We start from the raw sequence: 21,676 nt of genomic DNA on the forward strand, positions 1-21,676 counted from the left end.
TTACTGCTAGGCTGCTAACTCCCCTTAAAGTCATTTATTCCTCTATACGGGTCTCTAATGTTCTTGTTCTTACTGTTCATTGCAGGCTCATCAATTTTGTCTTTCAGATATTCCCTCTTTTGTTCCTGAAATGGTTGCTGGTTTCACGTCTTATATTGTTCAGATTATCCCCATTTAACTCGCTTGGATTCTGTAACCATTGCAGTTTGGCCTGCTCTCTTTGATCTAATAATTTTGATAATCCTCATCGAACCATGGCTTATGCTTCTTCGTTTCATAATACCCTAGACTCTCTTTGACAGACATTTTTATATTCTCTCTAATAGTTTCCCAAGCTTTATTAATATCCACCTCAGTGTCCAAGTTCTCTAAAGCCACGAACCTATTTGAGATTTCAACACGATACTGCTCTTTACCCTCTACTTCTTTTAATTTCTTGAGATTGAACCTCTCCATATGAACGCTGTGTGTTGTTTGTTTGCTCACTACCAGTCTTTCCCTAACCTTTGCCACGATCATGTAGTGGTCAGTATCACAATCTGCTGCCCTGAATGATCGGACATCAAGTATACTTGTGTGCCGTCTCCTGTCTATCAAAATATGGCGTATTTGATTGTGTATCTTCCCATCAGGAGATGTTCAAGAAAATTTGTGGATGTTACAATGTGGGAACATTGTACTTTTGACAGTAAGATTTTTTGATGTGGCAAAGTTTACTACCCTAACTCCATTATCATTATTAATTTCATGCAAACTCTCATTCTCAATTATTGGTTAGAAAATGTCTTCCCTCCCTACTTTTACATTGAAATCTCCTAACAAAGTTTTCATAGGGTACTTCGGGAATTTATCAAATACATGTTCTAGTTCTTCATGGAATCTATCCTTTATGTTATCAATTTTATCTTCTGTTGAGGCGTGAACACTCATAACAATGATATCACACCAGCGACCTCTTAGTATTATGTATGACATCCTCTCACTAACGAACTCTACCCTCTCAACTGCTGATAAGATTCTCTTATGTACAAAAAACCTGTACCTAATTCATGATTTTCATTCCCCTTTCCATAGATAAATGTATATTCTCCTGCTGGTGCGATGCCACCTACAGCCTATCTGACCTGTACTCCTGCTAAATCTAACTTATATTTTAAGATTTCTTCTGCCACTGCCCTGAGCGAACCTGCCCTATACAAACTTCGAACATTCCAAGTGCCAAATTTCATATCTATTTTCTTTAGCTTTGGTCGTTTATCCAAGGAATCCGTCCAGGTCCGAGGCTTTGGGTTCATTTTCGTAACATAATTATTTTTACGGCGAGGCGTTGTTAGCCCCACGCCCAACCCTCAAGCTTGTGGACCACCCCTTGTCGGCTGTCCGCGACTGCTTATTCAATATATTCGCAGCTTCCCTTCAAAACTGGAGGGCGTCTCCTTCATCCGCGTCCTGAGAACTCGCCATGCTGTTGTGACGGACCCACCTATCATGGATTTCCTAACTAATAATATAAAAATTTAGACACAACAGCAATTTTGACCCTTGTTTTGAAATGGCGTGAAACTATGTCTCTCATTCTGGCGAAGGATTATCAACGGGTGTGATAAGGAAGACATTTTAAACTAAGAAGATTTGAAGCTTCGTAATGATGACATGAAAACAGCGAAGTCTCAATTGTTCCACAGGTTATCGAGTCTACGTTATGTAAGCCATAATAACGAATGGTACATTTATCCCTGTGACAGACCATGGAGGCCCATAGGGTTCTGAGATGTTGAGGGTCCCACATTATCTAGAATATCGGCTCACAGATGCCGGTTAGATTGTCAGCCTTACGTGCCAGCCACCCTTTACCCCACAGGAAGATTCCGGGTACTCATTTCTGTTAGAGGCTGAGTCGACTCCAGGGCCATAATGCGGCTGGAAGGGTTAGGTCACGTGAAAGAATCCACCTCATCAGGACTCGATTCCGCGACCTTCCGGCTTCTAGTATAGTGTCTGAAGCAACTGCGTTAACGCGTGCCACAATGACGGAAGGATATGAGGAAAATTCAGGACTGATTTATGTAGAATTATCAAGCGGATCAGTTTTTATTTTCCTATTCGTGGCCAATAAATATACCATTAAAAAGTCCGTTGTTAGCTAACAGATAAATTATTTTCCTGTCACGTTTGATTTTTTAAACTTTATCCTACGTGACAGTGGCTGGAAGAGGCTTTAATTTCTATGGCTTTTAGAATTCTTCTTTTGTTCATAACACATTTCTTTGTGAGGTTGAAGTTCTCTTGGTGGTGACTACGAAGATACTACGTGATGTGAGATATGATTCCGTGTAGTCTGGTAGTTGTTTACCGACATTTCGGAGGAACTTCCTGCATCCATCTGCACGGTACCTTTCTGAAGCTGAAGGATGCACGTTTGTCTGAAATTTAATACAACTCTACCAGATCACACGGCGTCACATCCTATCAGTTATTTTTATAAGATTACTTGTTTACCTACCAGCATATTTTCTGCACTGCCATTAACCCATCGCATGATATACGAAAGTGAATAAAGCGATTCTGTTATACAAGTGAAACTTATATACTTGGATATGAGCTGTGCATTAGTGGCCTGATAAATAGCTTTAAGGTCATCGGGTTAAGTTGGTAGCACTGTATTCAGTTGCCGATTCACGTCATCGAGTAATAGTATTAAATGTCAGTGCATTACAACGATCGATCGTGATGAAACCTGGGTGTATAGTATTAAGTCACAATATCTGCCCTCGAGAGAGGCAAGAGAAGACATGTCAACATTGCGGACAACACAGACACGAAACCTACCCCAGTCAAGAACCAACAGAGTTCAACCTCAGTGCGTTTGTTACATGGCACGTTACGTGCTCGTTCTAATGAACACACGTGGATAGTTTGATTAATATTTCACAAACAAAAATAAATAGTTCGGGATACTGAAATTGCTGGTATTGATTTGATTTACTAAAAGCTCAATATATTATTCAAATCTACCTTTGCCGGGTAGTACAACTTTATCTGAACAGTTGACAAGCACTGAATTATTCACAAACCCCAACTTTCAAATTAACATGATGATTTGGAATCCTATCTTGAACGAATTCTATTCACTTCACATTCTTAGAAATTATTTATCTACAAACTCTATTAATATTGTCGTTAATTTATATATTCCTAGGCTTCTCTTTTTGTTGTTTTTCTAACCGGACATTAATGCACTTATTTCTCAGCATGAGTGTTGCATGACCCTTACTTGTTGAAACGCAGGGTGCGTAGAGCTTCAAATTCCATGCATACGGACAGACTGATATAATATTCCATTATGCTGAATCAGTACGAAATGAATGTTAAACATGGCAGTGGAAGTAAACATTACTAAAAGATTGGTTAGATTATTTTGTATTTGAGTTACTAAATTTGAATTTAAGTTAATTTTTTATAGATTTGCAGCTGAGTCGACTGGAGGAATGAACTACCGAATTAACTCCAAGGTGTAGATGGTGTTGTAAATATTGGCTAGGTAAACGTAATTATTTTTGGTGACGCAGTGAGAATTTAATGAACATGACAAAGAGATTCGCGCGCGCGCACACAAATACACACACACACACACGAGTGGAACCGTTACCAGTTTCTTACGTGTTACACAAACTTTCCCTATCCGTTTCCTGACAACGGATTTTAACACAGGAACTGTAACTGTCACACTCCAGATATCACTGCACTACAGCACAAATAAAGTCTTCAGATAACACGTAAAGTCCTCACTGGCCTACTTATAATACTTTAACTACGAACACTGACTCTCAACTACTAGTTCCAATTCGCTCTAAATCCTAAAGTCAGAGTTACTTTACTACTGGCCGTTTACCGCCAATTAATTCGTCTTGGCGTCAGGCCCCTAGAGACCGTCGACCAGAGTTTTTTTCACCAACTGAACTTTTACGGTTATAGTTCTTATGTAACATTATCTCTGATGAGAAGATGGGTTTCGCTATAATCCCAGTCAAAGTCAAAGTCACATTGCGACTGTCAGTCAGTCAGGAAGTCCTGGTGTCGAGCACCATCTGGGGCTCATGTCCAGATATTTATTACTGTTTGACAGTTACGGTCTTGTTTTAGTGAGGCACCCTCTCTGACGATAGGACGGGTCTGTCTTTTGTATATGCTGCTGGCCTTTTCCTATCTAATCCTAAATTTCACAACTCTCCTTAAATAGCCGCGGTACGGACCGAATAGAAAATATCTTCAGCATAGTTGCGTAACCTAGCAACTAGCACGTATATTACAACAGTGGATTCCCTATTGTTGTCATGTTCTTAAGGGGGAAGGTGTTTACCGGCCGTCACATAGAAACAGCAGTTCTTCTATTGTTGTCCGCATTCCTTGCAGCGAGACATTCCCCTATCGTCACAGAAAAGGCCCATATATCGCAGTATGTACTTAAGAGGAATGAAAACATATTTGTGGACGATAAACTTGTTAAGCCTGAATCCAGGGCGGACACGAGGCCTTAGCAGTGTGTTGCATAGAGGTGCTGTTGACAATATCGATTCCCTATACGTATATACACGGTTCAATAAAGGACCGTAGTCTTAATTTAATGGGAGCGGTGTTGAAGTTGATGAACTTGAGAATGCTATTACACAAAGTGAAAGTTTTTGCCTTATTTTCTCACACAAGTCTTAAAAGCGTTTTATAATATCACTCAATCTTACAAATTAAATTAAATTATTTTCCATTTTGCTTACTTATTTTGGCTCAGAGTATTAATTTTTTACTACTTCTGTTACATTGAAAACAGCGGAGTGTCGGTTTTTGGAAAATTAGAGTAATACATAAATGAGGATGTGTATTTCGGTTTGAAGTAAACGTAAATATACTTCTTGCGGTTTTGCTTATCCAGTTTTTTCGTAATGATTCTTCTTCTTCTGCCGATTCAGTGACTGAGTCCTGACCCATTCCGAGACAAAATGGAAGGTGGTGACCATCTTATTCTTGCACATCCAATGTCAGTCTTCCAGCATGCTGATCAAAATAGACATATGCTTGCCGAGACAGATATCCCGGAGACATCCTTTCTACATGATTATGCAGTTTCCTTTGATATTCTCGTGCTTCATCATTTGTTCGGTTCCAAATTGTTTTCTTTTGCCAGAACTTCTTATTTGAGCCACCAGTGAGTGGGTAGTCAGTGGAGGTAACCACGTTTCATGCGGTAGCGTCCCAGCCCAGTCTGGCTCCTGGAGGTAATTCATGGTTAGGGCTTGGCCCAAGGATACGCGAAATGGCAGCGTCGGTACAACGGGGAAGGAGAGGCTGTAACACTTTTGGTCCTCAGTGGCCCCAAAGGCGAATATTGAAGAGCTTAAGCAACGGAGTGATTAGAAGAAGAGGCAATCCTCTCTTTAGGATATAATACACTGAGGAGAGGAGACAGATCATACAACTCCAAAGATGGGTGCCCCTGTTAGTGACCTTACCCTGCAAGACACTTGTAATATGTTGAAGGGATATTTCGATACTTGAAAGACGAGAGATATTTATCAGACGGATGTAAAGCTTAACAATATTAATTTATTGCTGACGGCTTATATTATTTGAGATATGTTTCTTCTCCTAGTCTCTAAATGTATAAACTCAGCGTCTCGAAATTTTATGTTGTGTATATGTACTTTGATTTACTTTAACTATCTTATTTAATTTTCGTCTGGTTACTATACCACATGTCCTCAAAATTCCTACTACATATACTCACATCTTGAACTATTTATTTATGTATTAAATGACGTTAAATTTGATCACATCTTAATAAAATATTTAGAGCGCCAGGTTCAGTTACTGTTTAAATAAGCTAGTCTGTATATTCTTCAGTAAAATAAAGAAAAACAAATGCACTCCAGTTGTCCGTTCAGTTATCTTACAGATATACATGTATTATGCAAGATTTTCACACAGTCTAAGAGCCATAAATTATTTTGTTTGTATTTCGTTAACTATTCACCTACTTGTAACAAGCTTATTTTTTACGATGAGGAGTTGTTAGCCACACGCCCAACCCCCAAGCTGGAAGACAACCACTTGTCGGCTGTTCGCTACTGTTTATTCAATATATTCGCAGCTACCGTCTGTATCTGAAGGCCGTCTCCTCCATCCGTAACCTGAGGACGTGACTGTGAGAGGAGGAATGCATGTAGGGTATGGATGGGAAAGCCGGAAGAAGAGAGACCACTGGGAAGACCAAGGCGTAGGTGGGTGAACAATACTAAATTGGATCTAAGAAAGAGAGAATGGGATGGTGTGGATTGGAAATTGTAAATGTAGAGAAATAATGTCAAGTTTCATGTAACACAATCTTTTGCCAGTTTGTTTTAATCGGACACGTATGTCACTTCTCGGTTAGCTTTGGTAGATGTCAACTACACAGTATCATATTATCTGTTTCCCAGACAAATTAAGAGCGAATTCTAAACTATCGATAAATTTTCCGTGCTGTATATTGCGACCACGTGTTGATTACTGATGTGCAAAACTGTCATTATCAGAACATAGCTTTTGTTAGATTCAGTTTCAGTTAGTTAAATTTGCGTCTAATTTTACACATTAATTGGTCTGAATTATAGACCACAACTGTAGCCGGAATATGAGGGATATCACGCACACATTCGAACTAAAACTCAACCATTTTATATGAACTGTTAATTGAAACTGCAATTTATTTATACTTAATTGGAAGTATTTATTTTTACAACCAATTAACTTACAACCAAACTGTCAGAGAATATTACCAAGGAATTCAGTTTGTTAGAAAAAAATAATTGTATACTTTATTTTTTAATTATTTATTTTAATTACTCGCTTTTTGTGTTTGAAAGAATTCAGATGATTTCTGTGTGCTTTAGTTATGAATATTATTGCCGTTTCCGCTTACATATATTTTATACGTATGAAAGCCTTTGTTGGGAAAACAGAAGAGAGGAAACCATTTGGAAGACCTATCTGCAGCCAGGCGAATAATAAAATAAATAGATCTTAAATAATATATGGTATGCGAGGATGTGAACTTGAACCTGGCTAAGATAAGATCCAGTGACAGGGCCTAGGAAACGGGAATTGGGTTACATAAATGAAAGGAATCTCTTGACTCACTAATCTAATATTAGCTTCTCAAGTAGGGCTCTACTCCGCAGAGTCAGTCATCTGCAGTTTTCTTCCCCGTTTCGGAGCAGCCAGCGTCAATATTTGAAGTAGAATTTTGTTAGTTGGATCCTTGTATTCCCTTCATTTAATTTGAATGTATTTTCGAATTGTGGGGTTTGTGAACCTTTCTCATCAGTTTGAAATGTTTACATAGTAATGGGTTTGAAGTTCTCATTTTATTTTCCCCTTGGCACTACAGCCCCAGTGGGCCTAGGCCTACCTCCATGAACTTCTCCGTTCACTTCGGTTTTTCTAAATCTTACACATTCGGTAGGACTCCTTGGGCGGGTGATCAGCTCGTCGTAAGGCCTCTACCTGTACACAAACACAGAAAACGCACACACACAAACTAAACATCCATGCCCTGAGTGGGATTCGAACCCACGATCCAGGTTTCCAAGCGTGCGAAGACAATACATGCCTTAGACCGCTGGGCTACCGTGACCGGCTTGAAGTTCTCATAGCTACAGTTATTCTACAAAACCCGCTGCTTTCATTCTGATCAATACAACTCCGTAATCGGAGAATCCGACTGGAATCTGTTACTGTCATATATAAATTGTTTGATATATACTTGTATATATTGTGTAAAGCACTTTGTATTGTTGTGTACCTGAAGATCGGTTTATCGTTTATCTAATTTAATTGTCTTCCAAAAGTAATGATGTTATTAGTGTCTGCAATGACAAGCTGAGTGTGTGTCCGTAGAATTGACCGCTAGCATCACATAATCGAAACGTTCCCTCATTTTAAATACGTAATTTTTTTTGCGTCCTGAAATAATACAAATGAACACTGCCTCTTCGTCTTGTGAGGCATCAGGGTCTCCCAGTTTTGTGTATGCTGATAGTGCGTGTACACTAACTAGGCTCTAACCTTGTGGGGAAATTGCTTTTCCAATTCTTGACAGCAGGTGTGTAAATGTATGTAAACACAAATTACAATCTTAGTAGTTCTACGAGCCCGACAAAATCAATTTTCATGTGTGCTTAAATTATTAATGATATGAAATCATATGACACAACTTCTTGCATGACCTTCTAAAGAGGCAACGTGATCTGAATTGTATTAGACCCCAGATAACCGGCCCCTAGCGTCTAAAACTTTTCATACAGAATGAAGCGGGATAAACAGACGCTCGGAAAAGTTGACATTTAACGGCTCAGTTTAACTTTCCGGAAGAGTAACGCTTTTGCTGAACTGAAATAGCTCAGTCAGTGAATACAGACTGGATAGTCTGGGCTCTATTTACGATAGGATTTAGGACATTTCTGTTTGTCATCATGCCCCGAAGCTCTTTCAGTTTTGTTCAGCCTCCTATCAATTTACCTCCATCTTGGAATGCAGGAAAAATGGCGGGTTGGTGAATGGGTTAGCAAATATTGTCACGTTGTGGACATCAACTGTCTTTACTCATGCTACGGGCTTTGTATCAAGGATTTCTGATACTAATATATTTTTAGGGTAACAGTAATAATTTTATATGTTTGTTTTGTGTCAGAAATATTTTAATATTTCTAAAACTGAAAGACTTAAAATTCGAGGTTATATTTGGCACAGATAAGCTGGAGAACTAATGTTATGGTGTTTACTTACATCAAACTCTAGATGCAGAATTGCGGACTCTACGTTGTAGCTAAACTACAAGAAGGCAATTTTGATGCATACAGTTGCAGTGAAACCCCAGCTGTAGATCTGACAATATCACAACTTTGTAGCTGTATCTCTCTTGGAGTGATAGGTTGTCACTCACCTGTACTCTTGTTTGGATCATGTAATAGTTTGTGTGTGGGACGTCATCTCCACAGCTCCCTGTAAGCTTTCTTGACGTCAACGTACCTGAGAGCGCTATGGCCACCTTCTCAACCCCTCCGAGCGGCTCCAGTGCGTCTCTAGCCTTACTGCCGAAAAGTTTTTCCAAGTAGTTGGGTCCGTGGCTTGCCAGGAGGGACTGCAGGAAACTTGCCGTCTCTTCTACAGGTGGACGTTTCGCTACGGATGCAAACACAGCAGCATTACCCATCATCCACTCAGACCAGTATTATAAACAGTATTTGAGTAATTTCAGTTACAGAGTTTGTAGAATGTTGCTATGGTAGAAATATCATGAGTGGCAAGTAGAAAGGATATGGAGGGAAGTGCATATGGATCATTTCCAAGTACGAGTGTTATCCTGATATTCAGCGGGACAGAACGTGAAGAAGTAAAGGAAAACCTGTACAGTAGTAGAGGCCTACATCTGCATACAGGCCATTTGCGCGGTTATTTATAATAGAAATATGCTCCTTGCTTTCTAGTTCACAAATTTTACGTTGAATGATACATTGTTTTGGATTGTAACGCATTGTAGTTCGGAGAGTACCCGATATTTGAGAGAAACGTCGCCTCCATTTCTATAGCCAAATACAAAGTTTTACTGGTTTATTGCACTGAAGGTGGAAGAAATATGTTCCTCCGAAACTTCGGGCTATCTTCAGACTACATGGCATTACAGCCCAGAAAACCTACTCTTCATGGTCACTGTTGTATGAAATTAAAGTAAAAAAATTTTACGTTATTATTTAATGAATTCAGATTGTCCACTATAGAAGAGTCCTTGCCCTATTTTTATAGCAGGCGGACATTTACGAATCCGGCTTGCTCTGGCCAAAGTTACAAATTTAGCAGTGTTAATATATGGAGGAAATACAGAAGAATTAACATCAGTTTAATTGATTTCACTTACACGTACTTTCCCGTTTATTGTTCCGTCATTATCAACATCCAATTAACTAGCTTGTCGACTCGCATAAGCCATTGGCATAGCAGTCTGTGTACACAGAATTCAAATAGCTCTAAAAAGAATGTGCCACATGATGGAAATTCATACGGTAGGTCTAACCTGAAGCACAAAATAATAATTACATATTGTCGCGTGTTTGCTAAGCTGCTATCGAAACACTGCTTCAACAATTCGTGTGTAGCGTTGGAAATAGTGGATACTAACGGATTCTAGTGAATTCAAGGCGTCGAAAATTGTAGAAAATTTCTCTACTAGTTTATGGTCAGTTAGCTTATTAACACGGTTTCTGATCCATGGGTTTTCTCTGTTTGTTTGTTGGTTGGTTGGTTGGTTGAACTCTGTTAGGGTGATGCTCGCGCAACGTGATGAATATACACGATCTGCATTTCTGTGACTGATTTTCTGAAGTCTGAACATTGATTAGCATTCTTATGGGTTCATTCTTTTTAAGTTAAATGAATTAAAGCCATCTGTTAATTACTATCTCAGCGCGCCGTCACGCAAGGCAGCACCGACACACCCAACACCGACAATTTGTTCGTTTCCCAACAAAGATGTGTTATAGTTTGGGCACCTGCATACAAGCGCACATAACTAGTTTGTCATCATATCCATTCGCTGGTAGATGATGGGTTTTAGTTCCCAGTAATCCCCATACGAATTTAAGCAGCAACTTAAAATATTGTCACACGTTAAGTGACTAGAGACGGGTTTTGGATTGATAAGTTGACTTATTGCACACATATACATCTCGTAACTACAGTCCACAGATCACTATCACACACAGACCAGTTTTCTCAGTCACTTTGCTTGGTAACGGCTTCCAACGGCAGACGTTCCCTGTTTCCGGGCTAACTTCTTCGCAGTTTGGCGACTATCTCTCACAAACCTCATTCTGACTATTGGCTTCAGCGGGTACTTCCCTCAACTGATAGCTCCAGGGATGGACTGACTGCCAACTGCCAACTTCCAACTTCAACTATCAATACTCGACTAGCTTCCAACTTCCAGTATATTTCACAACTCCAGATTGATTTCTTATACAGCTTCGGCACGGATAGCATAGAAAATACCACTTCCAACAGTTACTTCGTTGTTTTTTCCGTACGTTTCTTAGCGATGGCTCTGGTATTGTTCCGTGTTACACAGCCGTTGCCTAACAGTGGCTGTTTCTCTGGCTTCACATTTACCACCTTTAGCAAATATGTCACAATATTTTAGCATACATTTTGACAAGAGAAGTATTTAATTTTATGCTTAATCATATTCATTATCTGCTTTAACAGTCCGCAAGTTTCCTGATGTTATTAAAATGAAGTATTTCCATCTGGACATAATGTAAATTTTTGTACAGCTTTCTGTATTTCGGCGAGTTCATTTCAAATGTTAGTTCGTCAGTGCCGATTATTTGGTTGTCCCTGTAACGCCGATAAATCCACTGCTTAACAGACGTCACTGTCCATGACAGTTCAGAACCCTTGCCCAGTCTCCTCCTAAAGTCTCCACACCTTGCTGAAAGCTATTTTGGCTCATACAGCTGTCGTCATATTAAGCTGCCATTCTTCAGTAAATTTTATTAGCCCTTTGACCCTCTGGCCCAGAAGCTAGCTCATTATAATTGTTCTTCTTTGATGTATTAGTCAGTGGAGCAGCCATGTTAATTGTGTCGATACTCAATAAGAAATTAAAACTGTTGCATGTGGTTTATATCCATCGTCTTTGTAATGCTCTTAGTACGATTTCTGAGACAAATTGATATGTCCTTATATTGCTTAATTGATGTTAACATTGCCTTCTCTGTCAGCCATTTGTTAGTTTGTTAGTAACCGCATGGAAAGTGAGCTTCACAGCACTGTGTCACCACACGCGCGCACTAGATTAATGGAAACTTGTGAAACACGTGTCAGTGTATCCCGCGCTATAATGTCACTACATCGATTTGTCAGACGAAACCTGTTTGACAGGACTTTATAGTACAGTCTCGACCGAGGCCTAGGCAGAACCAAGGAATGAAATGTTATCTGAATTTAATATTTCTATATTCACGACCTGCTTTGAAATTGATTTATTTAGTAGTATTATTTAGTACAATTTGAGACCTTTTATCCTGACACTGGAAAGTCTCACATAATATTCATGTCATGCATAACAAGCAAGCAGGACGTGTATTCAGAAAGAACTACACGCTTCGTCAGAATTTAGGTCCGTCTGTAGAAATAGTGAGATGTTCGTAGTGTCAGGACTTTTGAGAAATAGTAAATTGTAAGCTTGTTCAACACTTGATGCTTACAAATATTCATTACTTATAATTTAATCATAATTTGAGCAGATTTCCTTTAGTCCTACTATGAAGAACATAAAATGGAGGAAAATATTTAATTCGCAGATTTTCTTTTTAATCGATGCTTCTAGAAGGATGACAAATACAGGATGTCCCAGGAGGAATCTGCCAAACTTCGGGAGGGTGTTCCTTATGTTAAAGTATGCCGATATAACCCAAAACACCTATGTCCAAAGTTGAACGGTTACGGAGATAATGGCCAGAGAAGTGTGAAATTTTGACCGGTGTTACATACTTGTTGATTACAAAATATGGAATATGGCAGGAATATGTGGTTTCTGTATTGTTAATAATGTACGTAACATCAAACTAACTTGTGAGTGACGTGAAGCCATAAAATTGAAGTACAAAATACTCGCTCGCCATGTCATAATTGTCCTTAGATTTCCAAGCACTATACATGACACATGACTGGTAAGCGCTGACGTAACATGGCTGGCTGTGCATAGTGGTATAAACAGACTACATAACTGTATTAAACGCACATTCACGGAAAATCTCTTTTGGAATTTCGTTTCCATTATCTCATGTGGATTATTATGGGACCACATTATTTACACCGTCCAAGGTAAAAGACGCCTCATCACTGAATAAAATGACGCTTAACAGTTCGGGATGAGCTTTTATCCAGTGGCACAAATCCATACGCTGTGCATGGTCGCCTGGTTCCAGATGTTGTACCCTTTGATCATGGTAAGCATACAACTCTTCATCATGTAAAGTTCGCCACACCTGCATACGTGATCGCCGATGCGACAAGCCATTCTACGAGTGGACAGACGCGGACTTCTCTGAACCATCTCAAGAACGCTCTCTCGTGTGTTTATCATTCGTACATCCTCCCTTTCAGAGTGCACAGAAACACTCGGAAGAGAACCAGTATCACGCAATGTCTGGTGGATTCGCGTAAATACACTTCGACATGTAATCCTTCGATCGGGAAAACGCCTTTGTTATTCTTCAACAGCAGCACGTGCATTGCCACCGTAAAATCCACACACAAAATGCATATCACAATATTCCACGTGTGAAAACACAAAAGGCATTTCAGCAATTCCGCACAATTAATCTACCACCCATTCACGACCCGGCCGCAACGTATACTGATGGGAGCTTACGGCTAGTGTGAATCACCACACTCAAGGACAAACAAAGATAAAGCGTCTCAGCTGAGAGGTATAGTGCGTGGGCCAGCCAGAAGACCACACTTTTCTCGGGCCATTATCTCCGTAACCGTTCAACTTTGGATATAGGTGTACTGGGTTATATCGGCATACTTTAACATAAGGAACACCCTCCCGAAGTTTGGCACATTCCTCCTGGGACACCCTGTATACTTGTATGTGCGATAGAAAGAACGTGTACAATTTGCGAGCTTAAATTATGAATATTTAGAACATTGTAAATGGCTTTGAAGGTAATTAACAATAATAAACCAACAATAAACCTGATGTTGCAGGACAAGCAAAAACGAGTACTTACCAAACGAGACCGTGGGATAAGCGGGAATATGATATGCTCAAACTTTGCCAGGGTGATACGCCAGCTTCTACCAAGATGTGCAGTTTAAAAATAAATGGTGCACTTTCAGTGTACTCAGTGGCAGAACGTGAAAGCATGCAGATACACGTACATGTGTCATTTCCCAGCACAGGTCATAAATGCTTGGTAAATTATACGTATGCTACCTCGAAACCAATAATTAGATGTGTAGAGAGCATAGCCAATTGTAAAAGTCACTCGGTAAACTAGTTGGGTATTTGAAGAGAGTCGTCTTCTGGGTTTAGGCACCGTGTATTCTTCGTGTTGGCCGANATTTGTTCATCACTAATGATGGTCACACTGGTTATTCTTAGGGTTCATCATGGCATTAGATTTCTGTGCTAAGTGATATGGACATGTGGCACAATAATTTTGGCGCTTATTTCGTGTGGGTTCGAGATGTAGTCTCTTATGTTTGAGAGAAAGTAAATTATAAGGAAAAATTACTATCTTCTGGATGTAGCGCCGTACAGATCAGGAGAAGGCCACCGACGTTCCACTGTCACATGGAAGGGATTCTACATCACCTAGAAGATAGTTCTCTTCATAGTCGCTGCTCTGAGAACCTCGAAACCAACATACAGTGTGTGAAAACAGAATGAGCAGGAAAATATACGCAGGAGTCGGTGAGTAACCGGGGATGTTCACGGCGTATATCGAGAAATTACGTGGTTTATCCAAGTCACATAATATTGTTGGGACCGTGAAATATAGGAGACTTAGTTACACATATGAACGGTCTCCGTAGTCTAGGGATAAGGTTCCCACCTCATGACTCAAGGTACGCGGGTTCAAACATGACTCAAGGTACGAGGGTTCAAACCCGGCGGAGGTCGTGGAATTTTTAAGGGCGGAAAAATTCAGTGACTTTAAGCCGTGGGTCCCGTGTCGTAGATTTACGGCACGTAAAAGATCCTCGTGTCTCTAGGAAACCTCTGAGCAAATTTAGGCAACAGTTTCCCGCCCAAATAGTTTCCAATGCCTCTGGTAGATGGGGGAAATATCATGTACCGACGACCGACCTCGTTGGCTGAACGGGGCTGATAGCACGCACCAGTACCGGTAGGGTATGGCGACAGTAGAAGTTAAAGGGGGACGCACAATGGACCAATAAGGTTAAAACTTGACGAAGAGAATGCCTATATAAGAGACTTGTTTGGAAACGGGTGTGAGGATAATGTTAAGTCCGTCTCAGGGGCTGAGATATGAATGGAAAGAGACTGTCTCGGGACTGTGGCGTTGGCTTGCGCTCTGCTGCCGCAGTATTATGGCGATAAGTACTTAATGTTATTAAGAGAGTGCACTGCATATCTGCATATAGAAGACATAGAAGGTCTGCAGAATCGCATCTTTCGAATTTTGTTTGTGGTACGAAAATGGCGGGCTCGAGTCTCTGGTAAGATGTAAGCTGAATAGATCCTGTGTGTAATCACCGCACTGCTGTAAGGAATGCACTCAGTAAGAGCGCATTTCAGATGTGATCTGTACGACATATTTGAGCCTGTTGGCCGAGACCTATCATTAGTGCTTCAGTAGCTGCTTTACTATGCTCTTAATACGGAGTTTGTAACGACCGTGCAGGCCGCAGTAACAGGGTTTGGGATTTTATTTGTCACGCAGCTTTCTCAATGGTCCTCCTAACTTCGTGAATTACTTTTTTTTAGACATGAGTGTCATTGATGTTTTTTTTCGTATTTTCCTGTGCTACAGGTCCAGTTTTGTTACAAATATGGTGGTTAACGCACAGCAACATGAATATGTTATTCAAGTCTCTATAGAGGATTTATTTACCGTTACACCCTGTTAATATATGAGAATTATGATTAGCTCAAGGGCAAGTATATGAAAAAGTGATTCTACTTTTTTTTTGTATACTTTGTAGACGGTTCATACATGGAATTACGTGTTTTACGCTGAGCATCAATAATTTCAAGTGACAAGCTTTTGTAATGCACTACAAATATCATAGGTGAAGCGCCTACACGCATCATTTCGTGTCGCCTAGAATAGACCAGCTACAGTCAGCCACAAATCTCCCATGTCTTGTAATAATGTTTTCTCATTGAAGGAACAGTGACCTTTAGGTACTATGAGCTGCAAGAAGTAACGACATGAGATATGAAAGGAAACAGTAGTCAGGGACCCATAGGGCAGGAGTAACCTCGTGGGTACAGCCGCACGCCATTAACGTAAAACAGATATTTTGCCACAATAATTTATATTTTAAGTTAACCAAATACGAAGAAGGTGAAAAAGAATATGAAGATAAATGGACACTGTGCTTAAACTAAGGATGCTTAGTCATCGAAGGCATGACAATGCTGATACGAATGAAAGTAGTGAAAGAACAACAAAATGGTGGTTAGATCAGACATTTTGTAGAATGGGGTAGACACGAATCAAAAGCATCTGGAGGACAAATCTGTCAATATATTGTACTGTGTTTGCAATCCAGAAGAGTCACTGCTATGGAAACGCTGGAATAGACCGTTACAGAGGAGACAACAATTGCTCCATTGTAGTTCTAACAGGAGTCTCCATGGTTATAACAAAGGGTTCGTTGTCTGACAGCGGCCCAGGTTATAAAAGCCCAGTTTCGACGAGAAGTCTTCAGTCTCGGAAGAGCCAGCTAAGAAGCCAGTCGTGATCGAGCCATCGTAGAAGTCAGTCCTGGGATAACCGCCAGGGAAGCCAGTCCAGCATCGCCGAGTTATTGTGAGCAGTGATTGTAGCACTGCAAGTGCAGATGTTTGTAAAGTGTGTGTAAACGAGCGAAGGAAATAAATTCGCTATATTGGGACAACGGCGTGAACTTATTTGTGGCGTGACACACCCAACACGCTACATTGGTGTCAGAAGTGGGATAAGACTTATACACGTGACCGACAAGATTCGAACTCGAGACACGCTACACTGGTGTCAGAAGTGACTTCGAACTTTAACACGCGTCCTACAAAAAAAATGGAAACGCAGCAAATGATGGAACTCTTGCTGAAGAAAATCAGCGCCGGCCAAGAAAAAACAGACGAGATGCTGAAAGAAATGAGGGCCGACCAGGAAAAGGCGTCGGCCGATAGGAAGACCAACAAGGAAGAAATGGAGGCCAATAGAAAAGCGGAGAAGAACGAATTGCTGGCCTTAATGGAGGCAAACCAGGCCAAGGCGGAAGCCAGACACGCACAGCTGATGGCCGATTGGAAAGCCTGTGGGGAAGAGAGGAGAACTACCCACGAGAAGATTGAGCCCCACCCAGAAGTGATGCAGTCCGTACTGGAGCATCGAGAGGTGCCCGCGGAAGACGCCATGAGAATACCGGCCGGAGAACCGAAGGAGAGGCGTAGGGACCAAGAACTGGCCGCGGAACGCCGCCGCCAGGAACCGAAGGATTCGGCAGGGAAAAATCGTGGGCTCCACAAGGAATTGGCCGTCGCCCGAGTTACTACACGCCGTGTGGAAGCGACACGGCAGGAGGGAAACCGCAGGAATACATCCCGTCGCGCGACAGTGGCACGACGTTGGAGAAAAGACTTCAAGAAGGAAGCTCCCAAGGGAACCTTCGGATGCCAGCGGAAAGAAGTGGCCGCCACCGGGACGAAGATCACAGAAGAAAATGGATGTTGGAAGTATCCTCAATGCAACACTGGTACAAAGGACAGAGGTCTGAAACGGCGACTACGAGTCAGCAACCAATTGAAGGACCCAACCAGGAACGCCATCGGGGGGTGTAGATCAGGACAGCAATCACACCCAGGAGGGAGAATTTGTAAGAAGACCATCTACGAGATTGTCAGCGTGAAGATCGCGAAGCAAATAGCCGGATCTTCTGTCAGCCTACAAAAGCACAATAATTGGAACTTATGGAGGGCTCGACCCCCTCCAAAGCGGAAAAAGGGAAACGGCCTTTATGGGAGGAACCGGTAAAGTACCGGCCTCCCCAACAAGGATGGATGAAGAATGAAAGTGAAGAATGAATGTGAGACAACGAGCTCAACAAATCCTCGGCTACGGGAGTGCTCGGGGGCGAGCACCACCGAAGAGAGGGGCGGATGCGGTTAGACGAACAATGCATAAAGATGCCAGCAGGACACCAAGATCGAACGCAGACGTTGCAAGCAGAACACCGCGAATCGAAACCGAGGGAGAACCTTTAGGCTGTTCGGGGACGAACAACCTTTAGAAGGGAGCAATGTAACGTGTTTGCAATCCAGAAGAGTCACTGCTATGGAAACGCTGGAATAGACCGTTACAGAGGAGACAACAATTGCTCCATTGTAGTTCTAACAGGAGTCTCCATGATTATAACAAAGGGTTCGTTTTCTGACAGCGGCCCAGGTTATAAAAGCCCAGTTTCGACGAGAAGTCTTCAGTCTCGGAAGAGCCAGCTAAGAAGCCAGTCGTGATCGAGCCATCGTAGAAGTCAGTCCTGGGATAACCGCCAGGGAAGCCAGTCCAGCATCGCCGAGTTATTGTGAGCAGTGATTGTAGCACTGCAAGTGCAGATGTTTGTAAAGTGTGTGTAAACGAGCGAAGGAAATAAATTCGCTATATTGGGACAACGGCGTGAACTTATTTGTGGCGTGACACACCCAACACGCTACAATATATTACACGTATAAGGGACGCGATAAATAGTGTCTTCAAATTAATTTTAGTACAATAATGTAAGGCAAATTCATCTAAAATTTCGGGCAGTGTAAGAGAATTTAGCTATCAGTCAGGATAATTATAAATTTGTATTATGTATTTTGAAATCGAAATATTGTGTGTGACTTATTTAGCTTTAAGTATGCCTGTATGTTACGACACGTTTCTTTACATGACAGCAGTCTTGCAAACTGATTGCAAATGTATAGAACAAATAATAGGTACACATAGAGAGGGCTTCCAGCCCACATTCTTCTGCCTCATATCAGACTAGGATTTCCAGCCTTTTCATTGAAAAAATCAGAAATTTTGATGAAATCTTGGAGAATTAGGCCGTGGGAGCAGGGGCGAAATAAGGAGCAGGCAAATTATGCCAGGCCCTGGGGTGCAGCGCGGTACAAGCACGCAACTTGTCTAGCATGAGAGGGTGATGGGCCCCCAGAGCTTTTAGATGCAACAGAAATGTGTTTTATGCTCCGTGGCCTTACTGACTCAAATCAGTAATAAAGCTTCTAATACACAATCATACCCAATCACACTTTTCAGCGCCCTGGGGCTCAGCACTAAACATTGGCCTAGGGTCAGAAAATTCTTAAACCACTTCCTACGAGTAGTGGATGGGTTCCTTTCTTCATCCTTAATTTGTATGAAGGCTACAACGATTGGAGAGGGGGCTCGAACCACGTGTAGTGGTAGTAGAGATTATCTTCAGTATGCTTCTCCGTTTAGTAAAGCTGACAGCACCCAGTGTTTTGTCTGTCCGCGTAAGCCTAAGTGTGGCAAGACTGAGGTCGTAATGAGATGAGTAGAGAATTCTTTTCTTTTTTTCCTTGGCACTACAGCCCCAGTGGGCCTAGGCCTACCTCCATGAACTTCTCCGTTCACTTCGGTTTTTCTAGATCTTACACATTCGGTAGGACTCCTTGGGCGGGTGATCAGCTCGTCGCAAGGCCTCTACTTGTACACAAACACAGAAAAACGCACACACACTAACTAAACATCCATGCCCTGAGTGGGATTCGAACCCACGATCCCGGTTTCCAAGCTAGCGAAGACAGTACATGCCTTAGACCGCTCGGCTACCGTGACTGGCGAGTAGAGAATTAGGCAGTGAGAAATTGCAGAGGCCTAGAGCAATTTAATTAGATTGGCAGTTGGGCTCACGTCTCTGCGTCTGGCACTGGGGTATTGTCTGTTTATATTTATGTCTGTTCATGTGTACGTGTATGTAGCGATCCTGTCACAGCATGCGCGGTTAGTCGCTGGGTTCCTGCCACGAGACTCGATTTCAGTCCCGGGGGACGGCATGTTGTACGATATGGCAATGTAGCAGATTCCTTTCCTGGTTTCTTCGGGTTTCCCTTATTAATTGTCGTTCCACCGTCGCTTCGAAGTCATTTATCACAGTTCCCTGAGGTGCTCTATAACCCTGGCCGGACGACACAATATCACACCCGGTACTAAGATGGTTACTATTTATGTAGATACATTTAAAAGTTTAGTGAGCGGTTGAATTAGTTTGTGCCATGTTTCCTAATGTGATTTCCTGAGGTTCTAGCAGGAGGTTATCCTATTTTATAGTCACGCTACCCAACTGTTAATGAATTCTAACAGATGAATATAAATTTATTTCATGCGTGGCCAAGTGGTTATCATATTACGTACATTACCGAAAAGTAAATAAATAGTTCTCGATAATGAGCGAGTGATGGCAGCACCTGCCACGTCAGATGAACAGAGGTAAACTCCCATTACAGTGGCGACATCGGTGGGATTTTAGGCAATATCTCCCGTTGGAGTCTCTGCACTGGTAACAGTGGTGCTGTTTGCAGAACTGGCCCTCGTTCTTCAGCACTACGCACATGTCAGGATTTACAATATCCTGCAAGAATAATCTTAAAATTATTTTAATTACTGTGGAGAGAAGAAGGTAACAGTGCGTTTTATTCGCTATAAAACGAAGTTATAACCCCTTACATTAATGACCTGTGGTGGTGGGTATCACCCTGCCCAGTGAGACCGCGTGGAGGTGTTGAGCTGCTCTCACCGGGGTGGGGATGTGTTTCAAGGAATGCAGGGTGCAGTGTGCAGAATGAGAGGGTTAAGTTCCATGGTGCAGTCTACCATATCAGCCAAGGATATGAGGGGTAGAACGGGACCTGGGAGCATGCACGTTCAAATCTACAGTGCTAGTGCTCAAAGTCTTGTTTCTACAGATGCAGATAAACTGTCGACTCTAAGTGGGAAAGATTTAAGTGCATTGATGCTTACTGAAATCAATAACATTGTTAAAATTAGTTTATGTGAAAGTTTGAAATATTCTGTTACACGTTTCTTACAATGATTTACGCATGAAGTTCGCCGAGTTAATTTTTATTTCCTTTTACGTTCGATGAAGTAGGACGTCGTCTTGTAAAATTATGCTTGAATGTTGTTAGTATCCAGATTAAGTAGTTGTGCTTCGCATATTCCCCCGAGTGGAGTCGAGGACCGGATTTAAGGGTGATCGATCTAGGCCAGGGGTCTCCAAACTTTTCGAAAGGCGGGCCACATTAGGTAATTCAGCACTTTCAACGGGCCGGATAAAATGAGAAATTAATAACTCTAGATATATGAGTTTTATTGAAAGCACAGAATTTCATAAACTAAATACAAAGTACGTGGGAATAAATTATCGTATATTAATGACAACAGACAGTAGCAGTAAATGCTCATAAATTCCTTCCTTCCATTTGTCTTTAATATGATAATTTTCCTGAAGTTCAATAATTTCCATTTGAATTTGACTTGGGACATCTGCAGCATCACAGTCAAACGGATTTTGAAACAATTTAATTTCCTGAGCACTAGCATCCAAATAAGCAAATCGCGTCCGAAATTGTTCTTTCAAATCTGAAATGACTAAATTTGCAAACGAGGAAGGAAATTCTGCTTCACCCTTTTTATGCAACTCTGCACAGTTACATGAACTGTGTTACATGAACAAAGTTACAATTTTTCATTGACTTTCCAGAAGTATCAACTTTGCTCTGAATGCCTTGCTAAGTGCAAATAAATCGCAGACTAAGTTATTTTCACCCTGCAACTTTAAATCCAAATTGTTCATATGGTTCACCAGATCAGCAAAAAATGCTAATTTCCAAAGC

The 21,676-nt window shown here is 41.3% G+C and overlaps 1 protein-coding gene across 1 annotated transcript in view; it reads right to left on the bottom strand.

Moving 5' to 3' along the window:
- Nucleotides 1-21,676, bottom strand: part of LOC111864814 (IDLSRF-like peptide) — a 108,883-nt gene that overhangs the window by 9,445 nt on the left and 77,762 nt on the right. The window contains exon 3 of the mRNA XM_023852343.2: nucleotides 9,061-9,213. Coding sequence (XP_023708111.1) covers nucleotides 9,061-9,213 — 153 coding nt within the window. The remainder of the gene's footprint in view (nucleotides 1-9,060; nucleotides 9,214-21,676) is intronic.

The sequence above is a fragment of the Cryptotermes secundus genome, unplaced genomic scaffold (assembly GCF_002891405.2).
Source record: "Cryptotermes secundus unplaced genomic scaffold, Csec_1.0 scaffold1723, whole genome shotgun sequence".
In the NCBI taxonomy this organism is placed as follows: domain Eukaryota; kingdom Metazoa; phylum Arthropoda; class Insecta; order Blattodea; family Kalotermitidae; genus Cryptotermes; species Cryptotermes secundus.